Genomic DNA, 27,891 nt, shown 5'->3' with positions numbered 1-27,891 from the left:
TGTAAAATTGGGGTAATATGATCATATTTTCTTGATCTGGTAAGGACTCTACTTAAAAATGAGGACTGCGTTAAAACCTTCTAATTTACCTGCAATACCTGTAATTAATTTACCTTATTATTGATTAAGTTTAAGTTGTGATTTGCTTTTATACATGTTTGTAAGTTATTATTATCATTACTTTTACTGTACATACTGCCTTATGAATTGTAATAATAATTCATAATAATAATTCATTACATTTATATAGCGCTTTTCTAGGCACTCAAAGCACTTTACATAGACAGGGGGTATCTCCTCATCCACCACCAGTGTGCAGCATCCATCTGGATGATGCGACGGCAGCCATATTGCGCCAGAACGCCCACCACACACCAGCTTTACTGGTGGAGAGGAGACAGAGTGATGAAGCCAATCTGCAGATATGGGGATTGTTAGGAGGCCATGATTGTCGGAGGCCAATGGGCGAATTTAGCCAGGATGCCGAGGTCACACCTCTACTCTTTTCGAAAGACATCCTGGGATTTTTAATGACCACAGAGAGTCAGGACCTCGGTTTAACGTCTCATCCGAAGGACGGTGCTTGTTGACAGTATAGTGTCCCCATCACTACACTGGGGCGCTAGGACCCGCACAGACCACAGGGTGAGCACCCCCTGCTGGCCTCACTAGCACCTCGTAATGGAATATATTGTATACTAAATAGTGTTATGTGCACAACACATATTAGAATAAATAAAAATATTAATTACGTACATTATTATTATATTGCATTGCCAATATTATTTTAGTACAGAAGTATAATATTTAATTATTTATTAACTGTTACTGTCATATTTTTTAGTTTTCATTTTATAGTTTCAATAATTTTGTCATGTGATTTTGTTATTTTAATTATTATTTTATTGTATTATTTTTATTTCATTATTTATTTATTTTCATTATTATTTTAAATATGTCTATTTAACATTAAGACATTTATTATGATCTTTGTTGTTGTTATTATTATTGTTAGTATTCTTCTTATTGTTGTTGTTATTTATTGTTAATATAATAACAATAACAATGATTATTATTATGATTATTGTAAGTATTCTTATTGTTATTGTCTTAGTGTTCTTATTGTTGTTTTTATTTATTGTTAATATGATAATAATAACAATAATACTGGTTATTATTATTATTATTGTTAGTGTGTGTATGAATGGATGAACATTCCGATCTCCGTCAGCCCCCCGCTCATTCCTTCACCCGCCGTTTCCGCAGCAACAGGGAAAAGATGGCAGCCCTCGCGACCCTCACTCAGGTAAAACCAGCTAAAAATACTTATTTCAAAGGAATAAAGAGGGAAAACATCATCATAGAGAAATAAATCTAAGAATTAGATACGAATCGAATGCGCCTCCGGGTCGTTTTAACGACATTTTAAGCAAAAATCTCCCGGGCCTCGTAGATCGGGCTCAGATTGCTAACCGATTAGCTCGCTTTAAATCGCATGCTTGTTTTAAAATAGAAAAATAACAATGTCGTTTTCAGTGAAATTTTCGATAAACATTCATTAGCGAGAACATGTAAAGATCTGCCATATAAACTGCCATTTATATGAATGAGAAATACAGTTAACAAAGTTTAACGAACGCAAATAGCTAGCCGCAATATATCAGAACATCTTAAGCGCTAAAAACTAACGCTAACTATCAGGGCTATACGTATAAAGTCATCATTTCAGAATGTGTTCATAAAACAATAATACAAGGTGCAATATGGTAATGAACAAAATTATAGTATAGATGTTAGCTCTCATACTGTTCATGATAACGGATGTTGAGCCGCTAGTTTAGCTTAGCGGCGAGCATCAGTAATCTCACTGTACTGCCTCATGAACTGCAACGTATTGAATTGTATATTAAATAATACAGATGTATGCACAACACATGGGAAGAAATCCAAAAAATGTATGACGTAAAATATTATTACATTGAATTTCATTGTTAAGTATTATTTATATGTACATTTTTATTTTATAATATTTGATTTATCATTGTTATTGTTATCAACAGTCTTATTTGACTGCATTATTGCATTGTGTGTAACATTATTTATTTAATATTATAGTAGTTATTCATATTTTAAATTAGCCTTTACTTTTTATATTTTCAGTTTTCATTTTAATTGTAGTTAAATGTTTAATAATTTGTATATATAACTTAAAAGAGTATACGTTTTTCAATCTATTACTTTTTTTTCAATAAATTTTAATCATTTTCAACAATTTAAATAAAAAATAACAGCGAAGATGTGCATTATTTTACCTAATCATAATACTAATTATTATTTAATAATATTATTTCTCTTTCTTTTCCTCACTTTCTTAGCTGTCAAGCGGGAACCCTGTATATGAGAACTTTTACAGACAGGTAAGGCCATAATTCTGTTGGCGAACACAGTGATCTGTTTTTAGAATATTTCAATATTTTTTTGGAAAGAAAAAGCTAGAGCACGACCGATATGGGTTGTTGGGGGCCGATATTAGGAAGTAATATTAGGGAGTCTGATATTGATATATATTCTTTACCTTTATATTATAATACAGTACCAGTCAAAAGTTTGGACACTTTCCGTGTCCATTTGTGTGACTGGTACTGTATATAGAATACAGTATTTACATAAACATTGTATATATATATATATATATATTCTTTGGTAGATGAATGGTAGACATTCTGCATTGTGTATTTTCTGGTCATTAAATGAACATGCTGAACATGAGGATTCACATTTAAATAGTCTTTTTTCAGGTTAATATTCACAGACACTAGTATTTGATTTAAATGCACTAACATGGTTTTTAATTATTCATCAAAAATTACATTACATTATTCATTTAGCTGACGCTTTTATCCGAAGCGACTTACAATTGCTATATATATGTCAGAGGTTGCACGCCTCTGGAGCAACTAGGGGTTAAGTGTCTTGCTCAGGGACACATTGATGTCTTACAGTGTATTCCAAAGGCATGTGTCTTATCCACTGCGCCATCAACACCCTTTAAAATACATCAAATTCCGTGTTATACAGTCAATTCCGTTTTTATGACTGGATTCCACGATTCCGTCTGTGTTTTCTGCATCACAGAAATCATAGAGACATACTGATGTAGCAAACAAGTATGATAAGCTCATTGTGAGAGTCACTGGAGACATTGTTCCACCATTTCTTGTCTATTGGGCTGCAGAAAGATACAAACTTTTCAATCTGCTCCGTCACTGACTGTACTGACAAACTATGCTGACTTAGGAAATGTGATGTGACGATGTGATAACCATGAGTGACATGGCAGGTTTAAGGGACTGGGTTAATGTTTATATCTGACTTTTATTGAAAAGGGAAACTTATTGGGCGATTGTTTATTAATTTTACAGTAAGTTATGTATTTCACAAACTAGTTAGCAACTTAGCGTTAAGACAAGGCTTGACTCTGAGTCGTGAAGACATCGCTTGACTGCTTGTCCGCTGCTGCCCGAACAAGAGACCTCCTTACTGAAGTGAAAGCGTTGGCTGGTGTCACTACAGTGACCTGGGTCGACAATAGCAAACAATGGAGCACGCTCTGCTGGACAAACTAAGTAATTACACCATTTACAAGCATTTTATCTGCCTTACATGTTAAGTAAAAAAAAATGTCATATTGGTGGCATATCTGTGGCATATATGCCGATACCGATATATCTGTGACTGGCTCATATCAGCCGATAATAATCGGTCGGGCTCTACAAAAAGCCATATTTCATTATCTTTATGTGTGTTTTTTTTTTGAAGGTGGACCCGGGAAACACCGGGAGGGTCGGACCTACAGAGGCTGCCTTGTTTTTGAAGAAATCAGGCCTGCCTGACATCACACTAGGAAAGGTTGGTGTTTGGGTAAAACTTGTTGCGAAATGATGCTTGGATATTCATAATCTGTAATTATCTTGCTTGCCTCTCTTCAGATCTGGGATTTAGCTGATCCGGATGGCAAAGGTTTTTTGGATAAACAGGTAAAGAAAATGGTTTATAAGAGCATCAGTTGGGATCTGAAACTGCATGCTGACTTGAATGGCTTGCGGTTTGTTTTTCAGGGATTTTACGTTGCTCTGCGACTTGTGGCCTGTGCGCAGAGTGGACATGACATCAACCTTTCCTGTCTAAACCTCCCCGTTCCCCCTCCAAAATTCGTAAGTGTCAGTGCTGAGATCTGATAATCATAGTTTTTCCAGCCGTATGAGCTCACAGGTTTCTGATCTCTGTTCTAGAAGGACCAAAGTAGCCCGTCAATGAGTTCTGTAACATCAACCAATGAGAGCCTCTGGGCGGTGCGGGTAAGATATTTCCATTGTTATCCTATGAGCTTCTCAATGTCACTACATATTACTAAAGATTGTATGGGTATTTATTATAAACCCTCTTCATATTTATTTTTCAGTCTGAAGAGAAGAGCAAATTTGATGGTATTTTTGAAAGTCTTGCCCCAGTGAATGGATTACTGTCCGGTGAGAAGGTAAAACCGGTACTAATAAACTCCAAACTTCCTGTGGATGTGCTCGGAAAGGTAAGATTTCAATAGATACTGAAAAATAGAATAATATTTATAATAAAATGCATAATAACTAATTTAATAAAATGTTTCTTAAGAAATTTCATATAAAATGATTAGTATTAAATTACTCTGTCTGACCAGGTGTGGGATTTGAGTGACATAGACAAAGACGGACACTTGGACAAAGATGAGTTTGCAGTGGTGAGTAATAATTTTTTTTGTTATAAAAAAAAAAAGATAATATGATAATCATTAACATGTAAAATTGAGGTTAATGATTTTAAAATAACATCAATCTATATGAAACACTTTTAAAAAAATTAAATATTTTATTATTATTATTTAACATTTATTATTATTATCTATCTATATCTATATGTATATATATTTTTTTTATGTATGTATTTTTTTATAATCTCTTTTTATTTATAATAAAAATATTAAAAACACATGCACATAAAAATGTATCTAATTTTTAATTATTACGGTATATGTATTATATTTTAAAAAAATGGTAGGCAATTCCTGTTTAAGCTTAAAACATCTGAAAATGTCTTCTTTTGTCCAGGTTATGCATCTGGTGTACCGCGCCCTGGAAAAGGAGCCTGTCCCGTCAGTCCTGCCCTCCTCTCTCATCCCTCCATCCAAAAGGAAGAAGTCCTCAGGGTCCCTGTCCAGCATGGTGCCAGTGTTACCAGGCAGCCCGCCACCACCTAAAGACAGCCTGCGCTCGACGCCCTCTCACGGCAGCATGAACTCCCTGAACAGCGCCGGGAGTTTGTCCCCAAAACACACCATTAAATCCTCACAGGTGCAGTTTTATTGGGGCATCTTGTTAACATCATGTTAATGTTGGACAGACGAATTGAAGAGGGTCTGATGTTTTTAACTCTTATCTTCACTTCAGCATTCAATAAACTGGGTGGTTCCAGTCGCAGACAGAGGGCGCTATGACGACATCTTCCTCAAAACAGACGCTGATCTTGATGGCTTTGTTAGCGGCCAAGAAGTTAAAGATATCTTCATGCATTCCGGCCTTTCTCAGAACCTCCTGGCACATATTTGGTACCATTTAAACGTGCTTTCGTCTAACACTTGTTTCTCTTTACACTTCCTGTTATGTTTGGTACAATTATCACTTCCTCTGTTGTCTTTGTCAGGGCTTTGGCGGACACCAGGCAAGTGGGCAAACTCACACGTGAGCAGTTCTCTTTAGCCATGCATCTCATTCAGCAGAAAGTGAGCAAAGGCATGGACCCTCCACAAGCTCTGACTCCAGACATGATCCCACCGTCTGAACGCAGCACACCGGGACCTGTAAGAGACGTTAGCACAGTTATCACCGCACACTTCAATTCATCCTGGGATATAATGTATTAGCAGTATATGAGAAATTATTTTAATGAAGAGTCCTTGTCCATTGTTGTTATTGTTAAAATTTAATATCCCATAAAAAATTATTATGACGATTACTTCATTCATTCAGTTACTAAAACTAAATTAAATACAATAAAAAAAATACAAATAAAATAGAATAAAAACTTCAATACAATTTATTTTATAATACTGAATAAAAAACAACAACAACACACACATAAATAAAAAAGACTAAAAAACAAAATCATAAAACCTAAACCGAAAATGAAGAAATAGCTTATGAAAATTAATATATATATATATATATATATATATATATATAGTTTTATATATATATATAGTTTTATATATATATAGTTATTAGGGCTGGGATAAACGATTATTTTTTAAACGATTAATCTAGCGATTATTTTTCCGATGCATCGATTAATCTAACAATTAATTTTCCCGGACCGATTCGATTTCGATTATCTTCCCATTAATTGACTACTAACAATTTATACATGTTGATTTACATATCTGAATGAAAAAAGCATGAATACCTTAACATTGCAATATATGTTTATTTCTCTTAAAATTACAAAATAAAAGACTGACTAAGAATGCATTACTTTGCACTTGTATAGAGATAGCATTCAATAAAACCTTGAAGCCTTGAAAACACATAGCTTACTGAAACAAGCTTACTGAACACATAGGGCCTAGCTTACTGAAAAAAAGTTCTTCTTTCAGATGAAAATAACAACAACTTGATGTCTAGCATTCAATAAAAAAGTTCACCCAAAATACTTGTTAAGAGCAATTGAAAGAATACAGTAACCAATGTAAACTTTAGGGCTTTAAGCTAATACAGAGAGTGCTTTTCCAAAAAATAAAAAATAAAAATTAACAGTGGGAGCCAGCAGCCTGTCATGTAGGAAAAAAAAATCTCCGAATGCTCCACGTGAAACTTTGGCGTTCCGCCCTTTTTCTATCGTGTCTAATGATTTTGGTTAATATGCACGAGAGAGAGAGAGAGAGAGAGAGCAAGACAGCGCTCGTGTAGTTTGAGGACTGTGAGTGCGCGAGCGCGCGTGAAACTTTGGTGTTTCGCCCTTTTTCTATCGTGTTTAATGATTTTGATTAATATGCACGAGGGAGAGAGAGAGCAAGAAGCGCTCGTGTTGTTTGAAGACTGTGAGTGCGCGCGCAGCCGGGGCTCTCTCTCATACGCGCCCTGTCACTGTCACTCACCGATCAAATAAGGCTTTGACAGCCGCCAAAAAAAAAGATCAATGCAGAAAAACCTCTAGATTCGTTATATAACGTTGGACAGAATGCTGCCATCGCGTATATTCAGCGCACATAAGGTAAACGTTTTGCAAACGGTTTTTAGAGAAATAAAAACAGGTCGACGAATTGATGCGCATATTTTGCGTCGACGTATTTTTTGCGTCGACGTCGTCGATGACCTCGACGTGTTGTCCCAGCCCTAATAGTTATATATATAGTTATATATAAAACGTAAACTTGAACGATAATTTGAAATTTTGCATTGGGTTAGGTTGAAATAAAAAAACAATTACTAATACTAAATTAATTAAATACAATAAAAAATACAAATAAAATTGAATAATTATTTAATACAATTTCTTTTATAATACTGAATAATTTTTTTTTTAAAAACACACACACAAATAAAAAAGACGAATAAACAAAATCATAAAACCTAAACCGAAAATAAAAAAAATAGCTTATGAAAATTTATAAATAGTGTTATTTAAGTACCATCACATTAAACCAGCACTGACCTGGTCATATATTACCCCACAATCAATAATAATTTATTAATAATCCAAAATAATACTGTATATTTTCCAGGAAAATAATGCCTGTACAAAAAATATGTTCAATTTGTCATAATAAATAAAATTGATTACATGAATGAAAATAAGTTTTATTCTGATAACAAAATCTCATTACTTTAATACAGTAATGGAAAAATCATCATGTCCAGATAAATGTTTTTTTTAATTATTATTAAATCAGCATAAATAAAAAAAATTTTTATAGCATTGTTTTTTTTTTTTGTTTTTTTTTTTGATTTACACATTATCTTCAGTACATTAAACGAATAATGAGGAATGTGAGCTGATAAAATATCACTTAAATTAAATTGCTATTTACTACTATTATACTTACTACACAGACCTTTAGTAGTGTAATGTAATGTGAAGCTATATTACTGTCCTTCATTTGAAGCGCTTCCTGTTTTTTCAGAGTTTGTCGGGTTATATGACACCAGTAGGCTCTGACATGGCCGCACTGACTGAGATGCGCCGGGTAAACAATCCCTTTCCTTGTTCTTTCATTCAATGTACATCAACTTGAGTATCATTTGTTGTATTTCTACAGTTAGGATTTCAAACCCTAGACGTAGATGACAGTAGACATTCACAATACATCAAGAGAGCCACTAACATCTTATCACAAGCGCAACAGTTACAAAATTTCCAAAAGCTTACCGAACAATCTTCTGTTCCTTTCCATCCACATTTCAATGCTGCTGATGTTTTATGCCGTTATCACTGGCTAAAATCAGGCAATAATGTTCAAGTTCTGGGTAGGTAGTGTTTGGAAAAGCCTGAACAAATGCTTTCGATGGTGGGTTAGTCGAGACGTCGAGTTGAAAAGCATTTGTGACAGATCCAGTGCTGTGAAATGGTGCGGTGTCTTGACTTCCCCATGTTTTGAACAGCAGAGGTGGAAGACAAGCTGGTCTCTTCTCCCGTGTGGTGGCTCCTTGGTGTTCTCTACCCTTGTGTGTGTGTGGTGCTGTGCTTATGTGTGGTTCAGATGCAGCAGGACTGATTTAATGTGCTGGACCCCCTCATACAGGACAGCTCCAGCTCTGTGGGTTCAGGCGAGTTCACCGGAATTAAAGAACTGGACGATATAAGTCAAGAGATCGCTCACCTGCAGAGGTAATGCAGTACACTGGCATTAAAAAAAAATCACTTTTATTTATACAATATTTATTTATTTGTTTTTAAATTAGAAGTTATTTCAAAAAGGACTTGACCAAATTAATTAATAGTGACCATACAGACATTATGTAATGTCACAAAATTTTTATCTTAAATAGAAATATTTTTGACATATTCTTAAAAAAAAACGAATAAAATGTCAAAAACATAACAAATTACTTAACCTTTTAAAACAATTAAATAGAAAATACAAAAAACTATTTCAAAATATTTGAAGAACTTATAAAACTATGTAAATCTATAATATATAAAAATATGTATTGCTAATATAATGCATGTTTAAATTTTCATTTTATTATAATATTTGAATAGATGTGTTATAAAAGTATTTTTAAAGTGTAAAGTTAGATTTAAAATATTTAGCTTTTTTTTTAAGTGTTGTTGAACTTGTGAAAGCAAGCATGTAAAGCGTTTTAATAACTGTTTGTCCTTATGTAGAAATGTAAATCTCTTCTGGTTCTCTGAATTCTTCTGAACCATACTCAGAAAAATAAACACAATAGAGAGCAAACAGTATTTTTAACTATTTCTCTTAGGTACTGCAAAAAATTTAATAATCAGCAGCTGTGCAGAGTGTGTGAATATTTTGTTTGGTTATATTTTTAGACAGATTTTTAGGTAGTATTTGTGTATTGTTAAAAACTGCTTTACAGCCTGGAGATATATTTTTTTAAGTTTCAGTTTTTGATTTATTTTGAGGAGGTGCAGATGTTTTGTCTGGATTTTGCCACCTCCTGTTGTCCAGTTTTCTTGTTGGCTCACCCCACTAAAGCCCCTTTTACACTTCACGTTGGACCTGGAAAATTGCCGGAACATTGTCGGGTCACCTTCTGTGTGAACGCAAACACGTCCAGGGATTGATTCTGGGATAGATCCCGGGTTGGGGACCTAGTAACAATGCCGGGTGCAGTCCCGGAACGAGCGCTGTGTGAACAAAAGCCAGATCTAATGCCGTGTCGTAGTGATGACTCATGTTATCGTGCGCCTCTTTTACCAGGTGTTTTGAAGGCAGATCAACGTTCGCGTTGAAAAAATATGTGCAAAGTGTAATGAAGCAGAGATCAGTTAGTTCCTCACTATCCGTGCTGAATCTGAGATCGTCCGTCAGTTTAAGTGAAAGTTAACGTGCCTAGCGTTTTTGACTCGTACATTACACGTAATATCCTGATGTCACTTGTCTTTACGGGACCTTTACGGGTTGTGTGTGAACGCACGCACATATTCCGGGTAATCACTGGCCGTGTGAAAGGAGCAAAATCTAGCACCCGGGAACAATTGCCAGGACACATTACCCGTGTATTTTCCAGAATCGCAGTGTTAAAGGGTCACAGGTCTAGCATATTTGTCCTCTTCTGAACAGTTGTTATAGATGACCCTGAACTGACTCTCATGCTAACACGCACTCTTCAAAGAAAGAGGAAAGGTACCCGAGAGCCCTTGGTGGTGGATGAGTTTCCCTCTCCCTAAAAAAATCCTCTTCACAGTGTCCGTTTAACGTGTTTGTTTTCTTTACGAAATCTCTTGTTTCACTTGCTTATTCATGCTGCCTCAGCACTCTTGCTTTCACACACTGGGACACACTCAGGTAAAACCTTCTCTTGGCTGTCAAGGTTTTTGTTTTGTGTGTGTGTCAGATTTTGTGTGTGAAGGAGGCAGGTATGAGGAATGTTGCCAGCAGTTGATAAAGGATTTTGTCTCTCTTGTTCTATTATTTCAACAGAGAGAAATACACTTTGGAACAAGACATCAGAGAAGCGGAGGAGGCGATCAGACACAAGACCACAGAGGTTCAGGTAAACCTGGCAGTGCTATTATCAGTAGTAGTATACAGTACATTTATTTGAACAATTATAAGATGTACTTCAGTTCACAGGATTATGAACGATGTATTATTCTTTATATTATGATTCTAAAATATACTTATTAATTATTAGTATTATTCATATTTAAAAATACATTCTTAAATATATTCATGTACTAAAACAAAGCATTGTTATTATTTGTATTATAATTTTAGTTATGATGAAAATATTCAATGTAGAATACATTTAGTATATAAAAATATATAACAGTTAAATAGAAACACATAATATTTTAGATGTAATGTTATATTGTGTGAAAAAGTTAGGGCACCCTATTGAATGGTTTTCTGTATCAGGGCATCAAAAAATAAATCTGGTCCTTGGCAGGACTTACATTAAAAAAACACATGATATATTGCACCATGTCATTGTTTATTTAACAAAAATAAAGCCAAGATGGAAAAGCCATGTGTGACAAAGTTAGGACATCCTTAATGTTAACATAAGTCTGTTGGTCTGAACCTTCATTGTGTGTGTGTGTTAAAACAATGCCAAAGAGGAAAGACATCAGCAATGATCAAGCAATTATTGCTGCCATCATTCTGAGAAAAGTAAGATAGCCATTTCCAAACAATTTGAAGTCCATCATTCTACAGTGAGGAAGATTATTTAAAAACCAACACCAATCCTCCCAGAAGTAGATGTCCCAGGAAACTCACCCCAAGATCAGACCGTGTAACGCTCAGAGAAATGTCAGACAACCCAAGAAGGAGATGTTTGGCCTTAATGCACATGATTGGTGGAAACCAAGCACACCAGCATATCTACAACAGACCGGCTGAAAAGAACAGAGTCAAGGGGGTCCAGTCAAAGTCCAGACATCATCCTGATTGAAACTGAAGCTGTCGTGAGAGCTGTGCATAAACAAAAGCCCACAAACCTCAATAAACCTGAGCAACGTTATAAAGAAAAGTAATGCGAAACTCCTTCAGAACAATGTGATAGACTGATAAGTCATACAGAAAATGATTACTGGATCTTCAGGCAGTTGAGTCATAGGGCGTCTTAACTACAGTCGCAAAACTGTATATTTAATGTATTTTATTTTGTTATATTCTATGATAAAAGTATGAATTAAAATATCTAAAGCATGATTCATTTATATAGAAATATTTTAATATAGATAACATTGTATTTTATACATAAAATATATTCTTAGTGTTATTAATATTTAAAAGTAAATGCATTCATAAATGTATTTTATTATTATAAATATAATAAAACTAATAATTGTATTATGATTTGTATTATAAAAATAAATATTATAAAATATATTTAAAGAGTTATTTATATAATACATGTACAATAATTTATTTATATTATTGTTCTGTTAAATATATACATTTTTACGAATTTAAATTATTATTAATCAGTATTTTTATTTTTAGTGTTTTATTCTTAATTGTAAATATAATTATAAATATATATATATTTTTTACCTTGTCACTAGAAGGTATGTTGGCTTCATTATGAACTGAATTTGGTTTGATTGACAGGAGATGCAGAACGATCTGGACCGAGAGACCTCTACCCTCCAGGAGCTTGAGGCGCAGAAGCAGGATGCTCAGGACCGGCTGGAGGAAATGGACCAGCAGAAGGCAAAGCTGGAAGACATGCTTAATGACGTGCGGCAGAAGTGCCAGGAAGAGTCGCAAATGGTGAGCGAAAACCTTGAGAAGACAGGATCAATACAAGATCCTCAGCCAATAAACATTAAACACATCCAATCGTTTTCTGTTCAGATCTCATCCCTACAGTCCCAGATCCACTCGCAGGAGTCAGACCTGCAGAGCCAAGAGGAAGAGCTGGGCCGGGCCAAGTCTGACCTGAACCGTCTGCAGCAGGAGGAAGCTCAGCTAGAGCAGAGTCTACAAGCTGGCAGGATTCAGCTAGAAACCATCATAAAGTCCCTCAGAGCCACACAGGACGAGATCAACCAGGTTGTGCCTTCAGAGCATTTTATATTCAAACCACTAGGGGCGACAAGCACCTACCGATGTCCTTATTTGAAATGCATGTATGGCTGCTTACAACTCTTTAAGGCAGCCAGCAGAAACTGCTGTATCTAATAATGCAAAGAAAATGTGCTAAGCATTTCAGTATGTGATGGATCAAACTGGTGTATGTTGCAGGCTCGGAGTAAACTCTCCCAGATCCAGGACAGCCAACACGAGATCAGCAAGAGCATTGAGCAGTACAGCGGCACCCTGAACGGAACCCACGGCGGCAGCATGACCAACCTGGCCGACATGAGCGAAGGCTTTCCAGAGAAGGAGAATGGCGGTTTCGGAGCCATAGTGAGAAACTTTACATTGTATTTTAAGCTCCTCTCCAAATTTAGTACTTAGAATGGCAATAAAAGAAATCACATATTTTTAATAAAAGCAACGGCTAAATGTAATATAAATGTATTATTCATATATATATATTAATTAACATACAGTACAGATGTCACGGCTTACGCTGCTGGAAGGAACACGGAGCCGAGGGATAAACGAAACAGGGATTTATTAAATCAAACATAGGCAAGGTAAGTAGCAAATAACAGGTGGCAAGTAACAGGTAACAAGTGGACAAGTAGACAAGTAACAAGTAGACCCGACGAGGAGGATCAGGAGCCCGTCCTGGGCTTAACGGGGGAACAGGAGCCCGTCCTGGGCTTAACGGGGAATCAGGAGCCCGTCCTGGGCTTAACGGAAGATCAGGAGCCCGTCCTGGGCTTACAGGAGGATCTAACGGGGAATCAGGAGCCCTTCCTGGGCTTAACAGAGGATCAGGAGCCCGTCCTGGGCTTACAGGAGGATCAGGAGCCCGTCCTGGGCTTAACGGGGGAACAGGAGCCCGTCCTGGGCTTAACGGGGAATCTGACATAGGTGAATTGGAAACCCCCTCATTTTGACCCATTTGGCGCTCCACATTTTGCTCCCTCGTGGTGGGCAGTGTCGCCGGCTCTCGCACCTGGTCTGACGGGTTGCTCTCTGGCTCTCCGTCATCGGTGCGCTCGGGCTTATGCCTCGTACCGTGGGGAGATTGTAGGCTGGACTCTGGGTCCAGAGTGGACCTGGCGAGATCCTCCATTGTGCCGACCGTGAGAGGTGACCCATTTCTCACCAGATTCCACTCTATGAATGCGGCGAAATCCTCCCGAGGACCATCTTCGGGCGACAACTCTCTGCACCTCGAGTTCAGGCTGGCGTGATAAAAGGTGCAGAGCGCGTGGTCCAGGTAGCTGGTGGCATTAGCTAGGAAGAGAAACTGTCTGGTATGGTCCTCGAGAGAAAGTCCCTCCAGCAGGAGGAGGAGGTATTCGGGGCGATAGAGGGGATCCATTACACACTACGGAAAGAAAAAGACTGTGAAAAAACGGAAAACAAAACGGAGGGAAAACACGCAGTTTTTAACTTTTTTGGTCGGGTCTTCTGTCACGGCTTACGCTGCTGGAAGGAACACGGAGCTGAGGGATAAACGAAACAGGGATTTATTAAATCAAACATAGGCAAGGTAAGTAGCAAATAACAAGTGGCAAGTGGCAAGTAACAGGTAACAAGTTGACAAGTAACAAGTAGACGAGTAGACCCAACAAAACAGAACTGAAAGGACAAGGCTTTTGTACAAGGGATAATTGGGAAAACACAGGTGGATGGCATGACTTAATTAACAGGGACATGGAACACATGCGGAAATGACTAGACACACCTGGGAACTAATCAAACCACATAGAGACAGAAACTGGGTCACAGGGGCAAAAACACACAAAATGAGTCCAGGTGTGTGACAACAGACCAAAAGTTTGGACACACCTTCTCATTCAAAGAGTTTTCTTTATTTTCATGACTATGAAAATTGTAGATTCACACTGAAGGCATCAAAACTATGAATTAACACATGTGGAATTATATATGGAATTATATACATAACAAAAAAGTGTGAAACAACTGAAAATATGTCATATTCTAGGTTCTTCAAAGTAGCCACCTTTTGCTTTGATTACTGCTTTGCACACTCTTGGCATTCTCGTGATGAGCTTCAAGAGGTAGTCACCTGAAATGGTCTTCCAACAGTCTTGAAGGAGTTCCCCGAGAGATGCTTAGCACTTGTTGGCCCTTTTGCCTTCTGTCTGCGGTCCAGCTCACCCCTAAACCATCTCGATTGGGTTCAGGTCCGGTGACTGTGGAGGCCAGGTCATCTGGCGCAGCACCCCATCACTCTCCTTCTTGGTCAAAAAGCCCTTGATGCCTTCAGTGTGACTCTACAATTTTCATAGTCATGAAAATAAAGAAAACTCTTTGAATGAGAAGGTGTGTCCAAACTTTTGGTCTGTACTGTATATATTAATACATTTTTACTTTTTTATGTAATAAAACAAAAACACACTTTTATATGTTATTTAATTGTTTTTGGTATTATTATTATTTAATAAATATTTATATAAAATATATATATAAATAATACTATAAGCATGTTTAAAAATAATCTAAAATTAATAAAAGTACATAATTTCTTTATTTCACATACACATATACACATGTATTTTAATTTGGAACAGGCCTGACTGAATACATTTCTTTATGATTATATTATGTTTCATAATTGCATAGTTATTTGTCACTTATTGTATTTTTTAAATTTAATTTTAAAACCCAGAGTATTTCTGAAGAATGATGAAGCTCACTCCTTGTGTGATTGCGATTGAACTCCTGTTGAGAACGTTGCTTGCTTTTCTTTCTGAATTGTGCCTTGCATGCAAAGGTACAATTTGGAAACCCAGCACTATTAAGCGAGCTTCTTATGTTATTTGGAACAGCTGAGGTGCTGGCTTAAAGGGATACTCCACCGCGTTTTCATATTAAACTATGTTTTTCCCTTACCTAAGACGAGTTGATACATACCTCTCTCGTCTCAGTGCGTGCACTCAATCGCTTTGGCGCGCGGTGACACTTTGAAAGCACTTAGCTGAGCCCATTCATTCAATATGGGCCAAGCAGAAAAGCTACCAAACACCTCCACGTTTTCCCTATTTAAATACAGTTACTCGCGTAGTGTAACCCGACCTAGGACGGTAACACAAAACAAAACGTTGCTCTTTTCTAAGTGTGTAAAATGGATAACTATATTGTGTGGCGGAATACCATGGCAAGTGCTTTTAAGCACTTCGTCCTGGCGCAGTAATATCTTCACTAGAGGGAGCGGGGGCCGGTGAGAGGATTTTTCACGAGTGAAGATATTACTGCGCCAAGACGTAGTGCTTACAAGCACTTGCCATGGTATTCCGCCATACAATATAGTTTTATTTTACACACTTAGAAAAGCGCAACGCTTCGCTGCTTGGCCCATATTGAATGAATGGGCTAAGCTAAGTGCTTTCAAAGTGTCACCGCGCGCCAAAGCGATTGAGTGCACGCACTGAGACGAGAGAGGTATGCATCAACTCGTCTTAGTTAAGGGAAAAAGATAGTTTAATTTGAAAACACGATGGAGTTTCCCTTTAAACTGCAAATTGTAGGCACAAAATGACTGGAATGTATACTTCAGGGTTTTCATTTCAAGTGTTTTTTTTTTCTTTTCTGAATGGATAGTGCTTTCTTGTGAAAGCAGACATCTACAGTCAACAATTGTATGTTTAAACCCATTACAGGAAGACCCTTTCAAGGCGAAAACCACTGTGTTCAACAGCGCCCCGCAGGAGATGCACATGGACCCCTTCCAGTCTGAAGACCCATTTAAAACAGACCCGTTCAAAAGTAGGTCATGTGTTTATAAATATATATATATATATTTATTATTCCCTTTTGTTCTGCTCAAATTAAATACCTCCCTTCCATAGAGATGGGTTTAGATGCTGTACGAACAGTAAACACCTTCATGTTTAATTTCAAATTCTTGTTTACTGGTGGTTGTGTGGCACATTCTGGAGCCAAGCTTTTGAAGCCTTTGTAGTAGCTACTAAACGCATCTCCTGCTTTCTTTTTGTTTGTTGTAGGCGATCCATTCCAGAATGACCCATTCTCAAAGCAGGCCTCCACAGTTGCAGGTATCCAGTCCATCGAAATACATGAAGCGCCTCTCCAGTGTTGAACTTTGAACTTATAAGATATCAAAGAAATATATCTGTTACTAACTAAATGTATATTTAGATGCATACTGCATCAGTGTAATATCCATGCTAAATCCATTCTAAAAATATTTGATTTCAAGCTGTTATTAGTATGCATACCAACATGATCTGTTCAGCCAAGTCTGAAAATGAATAAGTTAAATATAAAGTATATCATTAGACATATATACACACAATTGGCCACATTTCAGTTCAGTTTTTCATAAAAACTTGCCCAAAGCTTCATGGTATTAAACTTTTTGTTCACCTATCATGGCACAGTTCCCCTTGGTAATAAATAAGGCTTTCAGTTCCCCAACTCTCATCAAATTGGGCTGAGTATACATGATAAAGTGATATGCCTTAAATGCTGTTATTCAAATGCAAGGCTTTTCCATGACAGTCACGTTAATTTGTGAAATCTTTTAGATCCTTTTGGTGGAGACCCTTTCAAAGAGGCCGACCCATTTAGGAACTCTTCTGAAGATTTCTTCAAGAAACCCTCGAAGCCAGACCCCTTCAGCAATGCTGATCCTTTTAGCAAAAGTGCCACACTTCCCTCAAAGGTACCCAGAAAACCAACAACATCACAACATTATTATTATTTTCTTACTTCTTTCTCAACTCTCTCTTCCCTTCTGTCTTATAGAGTCACAATTTCTCAAGTAATGACCCCTTCAGCTCCACCAGCCCCAAACCAAAGGGCCAAGGTACAGTCATGCGTCTCTCACTTATTTTGCTGAATCATAACATCTCTGCCACTCCCTTCCTTTGAAGATGCTGTGCAAAGATTGGCCTCTTCATCTTTGCATGCAGCAGAACGTAAACCTCTGAAACTGATCTGATATCAACTGAAAATACCTTGTTTCCTCACAAACGCCTTGAGGGACATGCTTGGGGTGCATTACACAACACAAGCAAGATGATACATTCACACCCCATGCCCAGTGGCGACACTTTTGTCATTTTTTTTTTTCCAAAGGCCACTCAGAGAGCAGTTTGAGAGAACACATGTAAAGCTGTCAAAAGAGTTCCCATGCAGTGCGTTCTCTCGCAGGCCTCTTTGGCACCCAGAACAACGTTATATTCTTCTGCTGTTTCAGTGAACAGTTAATGCAGCATTTTGTTGCAGCATTGTGGAACACTGAGGTGATGCCAGGAAATGCTCAACACATTTTTTTTTTTTCAAACCTGTGGGTTGAAGGCCAAACAGAAACACAAAGACAACAAAGCAAACAGTAAAAATGCTTTACATTTTTGTTTTGACTTTTTAAAAATGGAAAATGAATATTCCTTTTTGATGGCTTCAGTGTGCATTTTATTTTATCCTATTACTATTGTAATTAAGGCCAATGAAGTATATATTTGAGTGACTATAAATAAATTGAATGTTCTTATTAAAAGTGGTCAGATAAGTACTTCAGTGATCATTAACCATAATATTATTTTAAATAAATAAAAAAATCACTAATTTAAGGTAATTAATTATTATTTAGTAAAATTAAAAATAAGTAAGTAAAAGTAGTCAAATAAGTAACAACCCTTCACCATAATATTATTTTAAATTAAAACTATTTATTTATTTTCATTTAACATTATGGTGAAAGAATTTTTTTTTTTTTTGCCAGTTTTTTTTTGGTATCTTATTTTCAATTATACTGAATAAATAAAATGTATTGGTATTAAATAAAAACCATTTATTTATTTATTTTTTTACATTTTTGTATTAGAACCAAAAATAAGTCAGTAAAACTGATTGAATAAACATTTCTGTGACCCTTGTTCTTTATGCAATTTTAAATTACTAAATATAATTCAAGTTTTTTTTTATTTAATGTACCATTGTGTTAAAGTATCACCAACTATTATTAGGAACTTATTAAAGTAACGACAGCTATTAAAGTAACAACAGCTGATGGAGCGGCAATGGCAAAGAAAGTACGATTGCGCATGCGCGACTTTAATGTACATTGTAACGGTCAATTATGGGAGTAAAGCTAATTTGCCATAGTCACTACTACGTGAAGGATTAAAAGGCGAATATAGTTTACATGGTAAATCTAGGTTTTTAGACTTATTGGCATCATACAAGACTAAAAACTCTTCTTCACAACATTATGTTTTCATTTAATGCCAAAAGCATGTGTTCTGCCCGATTAAATAATCTTTTTTTTTTTCAATGATAAATGATTGAATGTTTCACCGTCCTCTTGGTTGTTGCTGTTGCTTAGTGATTTTTGCGATCTTTGGCTACGGCAGTTAACTGTTTATGTCAGATCGCCATTGCTGTTCCATCAGCTGTTGTTGCTTAAAGTCCCTATTATTATTTTTTTTATTACTTTTATTGACAGAGAAAAGGGCAAACAGAGTATAAGATTTCAGTTTTAATATGAGAATAACCCTTATCATAAGGGATGCACCGATATTTCAGCCAGCAGAAAATATATGTGGCAGTGTACAGGGCGCAGGTTTCACTCTCCCACTAGCGCTCATAACTGTGTGGCACTCTGTTCAATATTACGCTCAATGAATTTGCATTCCGCTCATGTACTGCTCATGCTCACCTGAAAAGCAAAGTCCGCTCAAATAACGTGCCGATAGCAAATTTCTATGTAGTATACTTGTTCCTGTTTGCAAAAGCTCTACAGTGTTGTATACGATATAGTACAGCTTAATTGGGCAAAGCTGGTAAAATGACACTACCTTCTCATTTACTGATCTGCTCCCCATTATGCTCTGCTCACATGCTCTGATAACAGGGCTACTAGCTTTGTAGGACTATAAATTATTTGGATAATTGGGGGGGTCTGATTCTTTTACATAGAACTGAATAAAAATAATATATTGATATTTAATATGAATATATTTTCTGTCCAGTTTTGTGTTATTTCAATAAAAGTGTGGTTATTTTGTTGGCTTGTGTTGTTGAGTTAAATTAAAACGTCTTACAAAATTGCTTTATATTAATTAATAAAATAATTATTACTAAGTATTTTTGGTATTGGTTTTCGGCCAAGTGCATCCAAGAATTTTCAGTTTCAGTTTTCAGCTCAGAATTTTCATTACGGTGCATCCTTACTTATAATATGATCTCTAAATATTTTAAAATGTCCAACATAATTTTCCATTTTCTTGACTTGTTATACTATTGCCTCATTGTTTTTCTCTGCCAATTCCAGATTTCTTTGGTACTTTGGACCCTTTTGGAAGCAGTTCATTCGGCAGCAACAGCGGATTTGCAGACTTCAGCCAAATGTCAAAGGTAATAAACACTTTTTTTACATTTGCATCTTAAGAATAGTCAGGGCTCGACAATAAGGACTGCCTGATGGTCCGGGGCCAGCATGAAATACGCTCGGGATAGTTGACGGATTTGTCACTTGCTCAATCGGGCCACTGCATCGTCGTCACAAAAAGTTGATCATTTGCATCGGTTTTTAAGCCTTATTAATTAAACAAATTAATCAAAAAAGCATTCCAACAAGGCGCGAAAGACAACTCCATTCAGTTCTCCCATGCTCTGTCCTGTGTGTACAGCGCGCGCACAGACACTTCCGCCTGAGCCCCGAGTTCAGTTTCTTTCCGTGTCTTTCTTTTACTAGAACGGACATATATATATATATATATATATATATATATATATATATATATATATATATATGTGTGTGTGTGTATATGTACAAAAATATGTCAAATTACCCATCTTGTTGAGTAACTTTGTAGTTTTAAGAATGATTAATCTATATTTAATTTATACAGTAGAGTAGAGATGCACCGATCGACTGGCCATTTTTTGCTTTATTTCAGACGATCTCTGTTCCGTGGTTGCACACAAACTGAATCACAATAATTTTTCAATATTATGTTGTTATTATTATATTTAGTCTTTAAACGGCCATTAACAGAGGCAAGCAATCCTGAAGATGAATGCAAAGAGGAGAAAATACTGTAGCAGGCAAAAATCCTTACCGTTGAGCCCTGATAGTGGAACTTCACTTTCTCACACTTTTGCAACATTAAATTTTTTAGATGTGGTTTTGATTGATGTCCCACTCATAATTTGCGCGGTTTGCACCATTATGTATCTGATAATAGACCATCGCTTCTCCTTTCCACTGCGATGTAATATAGGGCTTTGTAGACGACCCCTTCAGCCGAAAACAAGACATGCCAGCTCTCCCACCCAAGAAAAGCATACCACCGCGACCCAAACCACCTAGCGGTAAGCATTTAACCTTTCAGTTCAAGGCCCAAAAAAAAAATATACACCCTTTTCTAAAAGTTTATATTCATGTACAGCCATATAAGGTTTTTAAGCTAGTATGTCAAATTAAACGATTACTACAAATACACAGCTAATTGACGCAGTAAACAAAATGTAGACAAAGCAAGCAATCTAAACAGCCAACATGAAAGACCTAGAGAATGTTGTTTGGGTGGATCCTTCGCTACACTTCTGGCACTCAGATTGAAGAAGACAAAAATATTCAAAGTGTAGCATCACTACATCTCTTTCTTCTAGTTGTTTGTAAGCAGTGAGAACAAAACAGCTTTGAACAAGAAGCTGATGACCACAGCTCACACGTTCATTTTGTAGAAGTCTTTTATTAAGCTCTTAAGAAGCTCAAGAAGACTAGTAATTTTTTACTGTCCATGATATCTAAGACTTCATCAGTTGTCAACAGGAAACTGAGGTACAACCTTGATATGTTTGCTTAAGCTTTTCATTTTTTTTCTTTTAGTTTTTAATGCACAGTGGCTCAGTCCTATCTCCATCCAACTCCAAAATGTTGCACGAACAAACCTGAATGGAAGATAAATTTGTTACTTGGAGAAAACGAAACCTGTGCTGTTTCCTCTCTGCAGTCGGCAGTTGGAGGAAAGGCGAATCTGTGCAACTCACTCTTTTTTTTCTGTTTTTTTTTTCAGCAACATTTAAATATTTTTCATCCTAGAAAACAAGGGAGTGCTTTCCTGGTGTAACCAAAGTTAAAAATTTGGTGTGGAGGTTAGAGAAGCAGGTTTGTTCGGTACACTCAGAGTGGTATAGTTAACATGCTTCGATGATCTGTGGTTATCCTGCACTGCCAGCATCGTGCGATGATCTACACACCCCTCCCCACTTCCTGTGTGTGTGTTGGTGTGTGTTTACACACTTTAGTGGGTAGTGTGGCCTTGCTGCCACAATTTTTTACCCTGAGTATTTCACGTTTTACCCTTGTTCTCCTTTAAAAAACACAATTTGTACATTGTAAGTGGAGTTAAACTATGTGTATCCAACATTATGTAAAAATACTTTTTAGCAGTTATGTGCACAATGACAATAGTAAGTTAACAGATTAAATAAAACTTTAAAGTAACATTAAAAATATGCAGTATTTTGCTAATTAATGTATACGTTTTGTCTGGAAAGACAAAACCATTTTAAAACCCAAACTAAAATATTTTATATTTTTTTAAATTTACAATTCATTCATTTTTGTTAACCCAGTGTATTATTAAAGAGCATGGCTTTTTTTTGACCTCTTTCCCTCAGCAGGGTGGAGTCTTTTTTTTTTTTTTGTGGTTTAGTATTCCGTTTACTGACAGAAAGAAACTGATTGCTGGTCTGGTATAAATAACAGCCCTATTGAACATGCGGTTAACACCTTTAGAGGAACCAGCAACCAGTTAAAGTTCTCACGAGTAAGTGAATGCCAGTCTTGGCAAAAAATAAAAAAATTGTGCATAAGCAATTTTAATTCCGTAGGTCCTCGCTGGTTTGTGATTACTTTACATTTTTTTCTAGGGCAAGTTTCTATATTAAGCCAATTGCTTGTTCAAGGATTCTGCTTTCCTGTAAAACAATAACTCTTATTGGATGTGTACAAAGAGACAGAAAGTTCAGTGTTGTTTTGAATTGAAGCCGAGTTACCGCATCATACACGCTTGAACCACTGTGGGTTTTTTGGTTGAGCTTCGGAAGGATATGTGAAATGACAAGTGTTTGATTAGTATTTAATATTATTACAAAAATGTGTTAATTTGACAAATAATTACATTACTGTTCCAAAGTTTGGGGTCAGTAAGAGTTTTTTTTATGTTGTAGAAGTCTCTTATATTCACCAAGGCTACTTTATTTTTAATTTTTATTAAAGGTAAAGTAAAAACAAGAATATTATGACATGTTATTACAATTTAAAATAGCTCTCTTTTATTTGAATACGTTTATTTATTCCTGTGATGCATTTTCAGCAGTATTTACTCCATTTTTCAGTGTCACATGATCTTTCAGAAATCATTCTAATATGCTGATTTGCTGTTCAATAATTTTTTGAAAATATTTTCGTGTGAACTGTGGTATCTTTTTTTCAGGATTCTTTGAATACAAAGTTTAAAAGAACTGAATCGAAATCTTTAATAACATTATAAATGTCTTAATAAGTATTAAGTTCTTTTAAAACAATAATGTTATACATGTTAAATATTATAATATTAATGATGTTTTTTAAATGTCTTAAAATCATCACACATTATACATTAAATGTTGCTTAAACACTGGTTTTCTCTTGCTTTTATCAAATCGGTGGGGGTGTTGTGGTGTAGTGGTTAAAGATCTGGGTTGGTAAACAAAAGGTTGTAGGGTCAAGTGCCATAAACTGTTTTTTTTAATGAGGTACTACTGTATGTGTTCTATTATTGCTTAGTAAATAAAGCAATTGGAATTTGTGAGATGCTTATTATAAAGTTATACAGGACCAATGTATTTTCATTTAACTTGATGAAAATGAAATGCTATGGTTGACTTGGACATTCAAAATGAAAACTGCTGTTTTTCAACAGGTAAAAGCACTCCAGTAAACGTGCCCGGATCTGCCGATTCGGCCAAGACAAGTGATCCCTTCCAGCCCTTCAGTGCCGACCCTGCTGATCCGTTTCAGAGTAAAAAGGGGGTGGGAGATCCGTTTAGTGGCAAAGACCCATTTGCTCCATCTGCCTCAAGTAAAGCCTCTAAAGACTCTTCATTGGGTTTTGCAGACTTCAGCTCTGTAAGTTGAGCTTAGTGATACTCATCTCTTGTCCGGTCCACTTGATTCTTTCCTAAATCGAAACAAAACCAACCAAAAACAAAAAAAAAACTGCTACATAGTGATATTATCAGTGAGGTTTTCTAGAGCAGACCGCACCATTGGCTTCTGTTTCGCTCAGTCTGTCGCCTTGTGCCAGCTGCTCATTTAGTTTCCTTCATGTCTGCAGTCCATCTATCTGTGATTAACTCACCAACGCACAAAATTCTGGATAATTAGCCCTAATCTAGCAGCCAGACATCATCTCTATGTCTTTCAGTGACTCAAATACAGTTGTTTGTGGTGCACATGGCTATGATGTCATCTGTCGTTTTGCTCAGCGTTTGCATGGGCTTGTGGGAAGAGGAGCAGTCACACTTGGTGATACCAAGTGCTCTCGGCTAAGCTAATGTGGCTTCTCGCTGTTCTTCTGTGACTTTTTTGTAAGCTTTTATGCAAATGTGTCTTGTTTTTCAAAGGAACACTGTTCAGGCTGCAATTGTCATTCAGAAGCAAAGTTAGGTCTTGTTTGAATGTACTTCAAATCAAGAGTTAGTGTATAGTTTACGCTAATTTTAGTTTGGTGATAAATGTTTGCAAAAACCTATGCAAAACGAGGTTAAAAATCATATAGCAACTTGTATATGATGATATTTTCTTATTTACTTGTAAATTTTAAGTGCCATACAAAAAAAGTCAGTGCTTATCGTTACTATGTGCACAATGTCAGTATTTTGCTTCTTATCTAATACAGATGCAAGTTTTCTCGCAACCAATAAGTTTGTTTTCATAAAATGTCAGTGGTTATACTAAAATGTATGTGTAATGTCAGTATTTTCGCTTAATCGTCTGCAAAGTGGACCATCTAATTGGCTCCTCAAATAATCACAAATATGTGTTCGCTCAAACAAAACGCCGATATAATCTATGTTCCCGATGTTAGTATTTTCCCTATATAGACAAGTGTGAACCTTCTAATTCACATGTGAAGTGGAATAATTTTAACACGAAAGTTTGTTAGCTTAAACAAAATGTCAGAGTTAGTGTTATGGATGTGTCTGATGTTAGTATTTTCCCTTCTTTGTCTGCAAAATGAGCCATCTGATTGGCTCCTAAGAGAAACACATTTTCTTGGATCAAATTTGTTTTGCTTAAATATCAGTGTTTGTAGTATAATCAAAGTTTGTAATATCAGTAATTTTGTCTCAAATCTAGCTAGTTTATTTAAACTCTGTGTTTAAGCACTTTGTCCATCGTCAGTATTTTCGCCTCATAGTCCACAAAGTTGGACCTTCTGATCGTTTCCTAAAAGAGAAATGTAATTTTTCTTGCATCCCAAACCTTGGAAAGTTGGACTGATTGTTTCCTAACAGAAATTGCAATTTTTTTGCATCTCGAAAATTAGTTCACTTAAACATAATCCTGCTGAATCATCTGATTGGCAGCCAAAATAAACTTTAGTTTTGTAAACGTCCCAAACGTCCGTTCACTCAAACAAATTGTCAGTGTGTTATAGAGTTACCCAGTGTAAATTAATGTAACTATCGTGAAAGTGCTTTTGTTAGTTTTGTTTTTTTTTCTTTCTCTTTCTTTCTTTCTTTGTTTCTTTCATCAAACTTCTCATCCTTGTAATGTATTTTCTTTCTAAAAACTAGCTTTGGTTCTCACCATTTCCTTATCAGCCATCAGGTCATATTTCAAGAAGTGTGGGAAGATTGTATTGACACATCTGCCGTGTGGTCACACTTCCACAAGTTAGTGGAACAAGTATAATCATCATCTTGATCTTATCTCAACCGATGTATTTTCAGCTTACTTAAACCTTTATCCTCGTGTTTGAAATCACATAGAAGATTTAGTAAACCTGTTTACTAAAGGAGGATATTGAAGTCAAAGTATTCAGAAAAATTACCCTATGTCCCATTTCAAAGTTAATAAAGGGCGATCGTTTGACATGGGAAGTGTCAGTATCACTACTCAGCTCTCAGGCTGTTGTTTTCCTCCGCATGGGATCACTGTGTGCGCCATACAGCAAATCCGCTTGATCCCAGAGCCACAATGTTTGATGTAGCGTCATCTTCATCCACCCTGCCTCCTGTCCTTAGTATCGCTGTGCATGACTTGGGTGCAATAGACTTGCTAAACCATCTCTGATTTGTTACGTGACCAAAAACTCCCTGCATCATTTATAATAAAAACATGTATGTTTACAAAATGCCTATGGGATTATGGGATTATAACCTTGTATTAAATTTTTTATATATCTTTTTTTAATTGGATTACTACCAATAAAATGACGATTAAAAAATGTAGGCATTTTAACAGACTCATTCGAATGAGACTGAATTATTAATCATTTTTATTTTGATTTAATTTTTTAACTTATTTTTGTATTAAATTGTTAATTTTAAACAAATTATAATTAAGTTGTAGCTGTAGTTGATGCATGTTATTACAAAAAAAAGTTAAAATTCAGTGTTTCTGTCCTTCAGGGTGGTTTAGCAACGCTCTCATTCACCTGTAGTCAACTAAGTGTGCATGTTATGTTGCATATATTACGCATATGTATCTCTGTACACGATTTGAAGCTCTCAATTGAAAAAGCTTTGTAATGCCTTTTCCTTCTGTCATTATCTTGCTGCATGAGATCAATGCATGTTCATTTTCCTGTCCATGACATCATTCGCTATTAACGACCAATTAAAAAGGTCCATCATGAGTCATCAGTGGTAGTGGTCTGTTGGTGTTCAATCAGCATTTGTTTGTGTGCGTTTGGTGGATGGTTGTGTGGTAGTTTGGTGTAAATCTCTTTTGTATTTTTTTTTTGTAATCCATTCCTCTCTTGCAGGAACTGACCGAATTAAGGTAAGATCTGTCTGAAAATGATGCGAATTGTGCCATTTTGCAATCACAAATGAAGGTCACTGAATAATTTGACAAAGAATAAATGTTCATGCATGCTTTTGCAAATTTTGCATTTGTACACGTGCGAGATCAATCTAAACACTTTAAACCCTTGTGCTGTTGCTGAAAATCCTTTAATTTGGCGTTCTCAGTCAAAAATGGCCGGCCTTTTGAAAACTACTTTCAAATTTTTCTCAATGCTATATTATCATGTTTCTTTCAAACAACAGAGGTTCTGTACTTCGTTTTGGAATTAATTTACCATAGGAGTTATTAAACTGAGCTTGAGGGAAAAAGCTTTATTTGCAGATCGTTTTGGCGATAAACAATGCCTACTATGAGTCAGTTCCAAAAATAAATACAAAACCTGTGCATGTTGATAACAAGATTTAATCCAACATTTGGAAATAATTTAGCATGACAAGAAATTTCTATGCATTTTTTTGTAGGCTGGTCATTTTTGATAACTAAAAAATCCAGTGCCGCAAGTGGCACAGAAATATTTTTTGATGACTTCCAATGTAACTCCTGAAGTATTTTTGGTAAAAATTGGCATTAAAGTATTTGTTATTTTTGTAGCTCTTTGTATATATGCAAATAAGTGTCTGTCTATTAATTTAGTACATGTAAACTTGATATTTAAAGCAAAGCACTGTTCCGAAAAATTCAGACCACAGCTTGACCACAGTGATTCACACCATTGTGCAATCCCCAGTTTGGGACCAATGGTTCTTAACGTGGCGTGTTCCTGTTTTTCCGGCCCAGTTTGGGAATGAAGCCCAGCAGATGGAGTGGGCGAAGAGGGAAAGCGAGAGAGCGGAACGGGAACGGCTGAAGAGACTCCGCCAGCAAGAGCAGGAAGACCTGGAACTGGCCATCGCTCTCAGCAAGGCAGAGATGTCCAATGCCTAACTGCCTTCCCCTCATATCCACCCTTCTGTACACTACAGCAACGATTGTGTGCGTGCGTGATGGACCAAGATTAAACACATGCAAGACCATTAAA

General features: G+C 36.2%; 1 protein-coding gene across 5 annotated transcripts; it reads left to right on the top strand.

Moving 5' to 3' along the window:
* Positions 1–1,182: 1,182 nt before the first annotated feature.
* Positions 1,183–27,891, top strand: LOC132131784 (epidermal growth factor receptor substrate 15-like 1). Of its 5 annotated transcripts, none has more exons than XM_059543897.1 (27): positions 1,183–1,306; positions 2,376–2,417; positions 3,820–3,909; positions 3,990–4,037; positions 4,119–4,214; positions 4,293–4,358; positions 4,463–4,588; positions 4,718–4,777; positions 5,145–5,387; positions 5,484–5,641; positions 5,737–5,893; positions 8,213–8,275; positions 8,831–8,916; positions 10,532–10,564; positions 10,700–10,772; positions 12,338–12,499; positions 12,584–12,781; positions 12,974–13,138; positions 16,477–16,582; positions 16,822–16,872; positions 17,365–17,501; positions 17,585–17,645; positions 20,115–20,197; positions 21,067–21,157; positions 23,758–23,916; positions 26,830–26,846; positions 27,651–27,891. In XM_059543897.1, the coding sequence occupies exons 1-27, from the start codon at positions 1,205–1,207 to the stop codon at positions 27,795–27,797; spliced, it is 2,820 nt and encodes a 939-aa protein (XP_059399880.1). In that variant the 5' UTR covers positions 1,183–1,204; the 3' UTR covers positions 27,798–27,891. The 5 variants fall into 5 exon arrangements, with proteins under 5 accessions (XP_059399880.1, XP_059399882.1, XP_059399883.1 ...); XM_059543899.1 differs by having other exon boundaries at positions 23,758–23,963; XM_059543900.1 differs by lacking the exon at positions 26,830–26,846.

The sequence above is a fragment of the Carassius carassius genome, chromosome 48, assembly GCF_963082965.1.
Source record: "Carassius carassius chromosome 48, fCarCar2.1, whole genome shotgun sequence".
In the NCBI taxonomy this organism is placed as follows: Eukaryota; Metazoa; Chordata; class Actinopteri; order Cypriniformes; family Cyprinidae; genus Carassius; species Carassius carassius.
This window is presented reverse-complemented; position numbering and strand designations above follow the sequence as displayed.

Coding starts and splice junctions, on each gene's coding strand:
- LOC132131784 (XM_059543896.1), top strand. CDS start 1,205: ATGGATGAACATTCCGATCTCCGTCAGCCCCCCGCTCATTCCTTCACC. Junction 5,894..8,212: donor AACGCAGCACACCGGGACCT/GTAAGAGACGTT, acceptor CTGTTTTTTCAG/AGTTTGTCGGGTTATATGAC. Junction 21,158..23,757: donor GCGACCCAAACCACCTAGCG/GTAAGCATTTAA, acceptor GTTTTTCAACAG/GTAAAAGCACTCCAGTAAAC.